We start from the raw sequence: 4182 nt of genomic DNA, 5'->3' as shown, positions 1-4182 counted from the left end.
TAAACTTAATTTAAACTTACGGTTTACACCGTGCTTCGCTTCTTATTGTTTCGCTGCCTTCTCAATTGTGTAATGAATGTTTTCTTCAGCTCTCTTTGGGGCTCTTCCTTGTTTTGTACGTACTGCGTTCACAGTCAATTCACGTGATTACATGGGAGGCGTGATGACGCGATACGCAACTCCGCCTCCCACGGCCAGCGACCTGCAGTCCATTACAGTATATGGACAAAAAAGAGGTTCCAGTTATGACCGTTACGCTTTGAATTTCGAAATGAAACCTGCCTAACTTTTGTAAGTAAGCTGTAAGGAATGAGCCTGCCAAATTTCAGCCTTCCAACTACACGGGAAGTTGGAGAATTAGTGATGAGTGAGTGAGTGAGTGAGTCAGTCAGTCAGTGAGAGCTTTGCCTTTTATTAGTATAGATTATTTAAATTTATTTTAATTTTTACTGCCAGTCCTACTAATGTATCTAACTTTGTTAGTTCTGCATAAGAAGTTGCTTCACAAGTATTTGAGCTGTCAGGATTCTGAAGCACTCTCTGTGCGGAAATTGAGCTGACATGAACATCCTTAGGGGCGGCACGGTGGCGCAGTGGGTAGCGCTGCTGCCTCGCAGTTGGGAGATCTGGGGACCTGGGTACGATTCCCGGGTCCTCCCTGCGTGGAGTTTGCATGTTCTCCCCGTGTCTGCGTGGGTTTCCTCCGGGTGCTCTGGTTTCCTCCCACATTCCAAAGACATGCAGGTTAGGTAGATTGGCGATTCTAAATTAGCCCTAGTGTGTGCTTGGTGTGTGGGTGTGTTTGTGTGTGTCCTGCGGTGGGTTGGCACCCTGCCCAGGATTGTTTCCTGCCTTGTGCCCTGTGTTGGCTGGGATTGGCTCCAGCAGATCCCCGTGACCCTGTGTTCGGATTCAGCGGGTTGGAAAATGGATGGCTGGATGGATGAACATCCTTGCCTAGCTGCTTTGAAATGCATGTATTGTACACCACTAACTCCAGTTTTCTTGCCTGCATTTTAAAGAATAAAGTCCAGTGTTTCAGTGAGAAGAGATTTTCTTACAATGGATGGAATAACCAACACTGATTTTTTAGCATTTGACGTGCTGCATTGTGCTTGCTTGTAATATGCAGAAAGAGTGCCAACTTAAAGCTATTCGTGAACTCTTTAATTTTATACTCCATGTTATTTAACTTAAAGCCAGACTGAACACAATGTTTTACAATACCATCATTGTATGATTCTACATAATGTGCAATATTTTTTTTTGATACACTTGCCCTGTACTTCATGGAAATTCAGAAGTACATTATTTCAGAACTTCAGACAGGCAAGACAATTCTTCTGTTACTATAAACTTTAGCAAATGTCTATTACTTTGTCCATATCCAAGTCCTTGGATTAATGGAAATAAATGACAAGCTGCTTGTACAGGACTGTCCCAATGCATTCTGCCAAAGCTAAACTGCCTAACAAGAAAACTTAATGAAGAACAGTTACTGTTGTCAGTAACTGGATACTGATCAGGGTATTCTTCTCTGAATCTGCCTAAACTTATCGAACAATACATGACTATGCATGGTGAAGTTTGCAGTCACTGCTGTTTGGTAATCTGTGGAACAGGGAAGGCACCAGAATTAGTTGCATAATGGCGACAAAGTATCTTACATGCAGTTCCATTCATTTTATTTGCAGTGTTTTCGGGACAGATCCTAGAGGTAACACATACACTTCTGTTATTTCAGGTCACAGGGCTGTAATCTTTCCTTTTCCTCATCATCAATTGCTTTTTAACATCCATTCCTGCCACACTGCAAAATGTATAATACATAACACCAAACCTAATCTGCATTTATAATTTACTTATACAGTAATCCCTCGCTACTTCGCGGTTCACTTATCGCGGATTCACGAGTTCGCGGTTTTTTAAACATAGTACATGTAGTAGTATTTCCTAGTCTAAGAACAACAAAACAAGTTCGGTGACTACGTGAGTTGTAGCACGGGCTGTGATTGTCACATGGGAGGGAGACGACAAGTCACAGCTTTCCGCTTTCTAATCGGGCCTGTGATTGGTGCTTTGACTGATGCCTACTTCCCAAAGTATCTCCCCTTGTTATTCGCTTCAAGCTTTCTCGCTGAGCGGTTTACTTTACAGTGTGCAGTGTGTGATTTTTTTGTGGATTACTGTATGTTGAACTTCGCTTCAATTTTCACCCCCTGCAATGGCTCCCAAACATGCTCCTTCTTCCAAGGCTGGTGCTGAGCCTAAGCGACAACGAACAATGATGACGATCGCTGAGAAGGTGAAACTTCTGGATATGTTGAAGGAAGGGAGAACATACGCGGCTGTGGCCCGCCAATATGGCGTGAACGAATCCACCGTTCGCTACATCAAGAAGGAAGAGGCGAACATTAGGAAGACGGCTACCATCACCTTTCAAAAGTCGGCGAAGAGAATGGTTACGGCTCGTAATAAAACAATCGTCCGTATGGAATCTGCTTTGGCCGTATGGATAGCCGACTGCCGAAAGAAGAACATAACATTGGATTCGAACATTATCCAAACAAAGGCTAAGAGCCTGTACGAGACCTTTGCCGCTAAGGAACCAGAAGACGACAGTGGCGACCGCGAAGAAGAGGAAGAAGATCCGCAGCCAGGGACCTCCAGTGATTCACCACGTAAGAAACGGCAATTTTCTGCTAGCAAAGGGTGGTTTGCAAAGTTTCAGAAACGCTACGGCTTAAAAAGCGTTTCCCTGCAAGGCGAGGCTGCTTCGGCTGACACGATTGCTGCTGAAACTTATGTGAATGAAACGTTCAAGAAGATTACCTCCGAAGGTGGATATCGGCCCGAACAAGTTTTTAATATGGATGAGACGGGCTTGTTTTGGAAAAGAATGCCATTGCGAACTTTCCTGTTCAAAGAGGAAGCAAAAGCCTCTGGCTTTAAAGCATACAAGGATCTTGTGACCCTCGTGATGTGTGGCAATGCTGCTGGATTTTTGTTAAAGCCAGGGTTTATTTACAAGTCAAAAAACCCAAGGATTTTAAAAAACAAAAACAAGAATCTGCTTCCCGTACATTGGATGCACAATGCAAAAGCCTGGATGATGAAGATGCTGACCTCCGACTGGTTCCACCAGTGTTTTATCCCGCAAGTGAAGGCGTATCTAGCAGAGAAGGGCATGCCATTCAAAGTCCTTCTCATTATGGATAACGCTGGTGGTCACGCTACTGATCTGTCTTATTCGGGGGTACAGATTGAGTTCCTGCCGCCCAATACGACGTCACTAATTCAGCCTATGGATCAGGGGGTTATCAGGGCATTCAAGACCCTATACACGAGGAATGCCTTAGCGAACCTGGTTTCTTCCGTGGATGCTGCCCAAGAAGATGACGATTTCAACTTGAAGGCATACTGGCGGCAGTACACAATTGCTACGTGCCTCCAAAATATCCAGAAGGCATTACAAGAGATGAAGCCTGCCACCGTTAGCGCCAGCTAGAAGAAGTTGTGGCCCGAGGTTGTTTACGAAGACAAAGGATTTACACTTGCCGAAATCCAACACTCGGCAGTACAGAAAGCTGTGCAGTTGGCTGCGATCATTGGAGGTGAGGGCTTTGCAGACATGACTGCGGATGATGTCAACGAGCTACTAGACTGCCACTCCCAGCCGCTAACTGAAGAAGACCTCAAAGAGTTGATAAAGTCGGCGAGTGAAGAAGAAGAAGAAGAGCAGCAAGAAACAAAAGAAGTTGTCTCCCCAACTGGCTTGAATTTGGAACGGCTCGCCGAGATCTGCAGACTGGCTAAGGATCTGCAAGAGCGGTCACAGGAATGGGACGACGATATGGTTCGATCGGTCCAATTTTGCAACAAGATCGACGACGTCATGACCGGCTACAAGCTGCTCTTTGACCAGAAAAAGAAGCAGCGGCAGCAACTGCCGATCACAATGTTTTTTCAGCCTCGCAAAAAACAGCCAGTTCCTACAACTACGGATACACCTTCGGAAACCGTGGAGGGGGTGCCCCAGGAAATGGCACCGCCGTCTGAAGAGACGTAAAATACAGTCATCGGCTGCGCAGTAAAAGTCATCATCATCCTTCATCGTCATCATTTTTACTGTGCAGCATATTCATCACCATCATCACGCGGTAAGTGTAAACTTATCTACCA

The 4182-nt window shown here is 45.1% G+C and overlaps 1 protein-coding gene across 1 annotated transcript; it reads left to right on the top strand.

The window, feature by feature from the left end:
- Positions 1–2224: 2224 nt before the first annotated feature.
- LOC114652827 (tigger transposable element-derived protein 1-like) lies at positions 2225–3508 on the top strand. The gene has a single exon (XM_028803137.2). It carries the CDS (start codon positions 2225–2227, stop codon positions 3506–3508), a length of 1284 nt encoding a protein of 427 aa, XP_028658970.1.
- The last annotated feature ends 674 nt before the right edge of the window (positions 3509–4182 follow it).

Source organism: Erpetoichthys calabaricus, chromosome 5 (genome assembly GCF_900747795.2).
Source record: "Erpetoichthys calabaricus chromosome 5, fErpCal1.3, whole genome shotgun sequence".
In the NCBI taxonomy this organism is placed as follows: Eukaryota; Metazoa; Chordata; class Cladistia; order Polypteriformes; family Polypteridae; genus Erpetoichthys; species Erpetoichthys calabaricus.
Note: the sequence above shows the minus strand (reverse complement) of the source record. Positions and strands in the feature narration are given on the sequence as shown.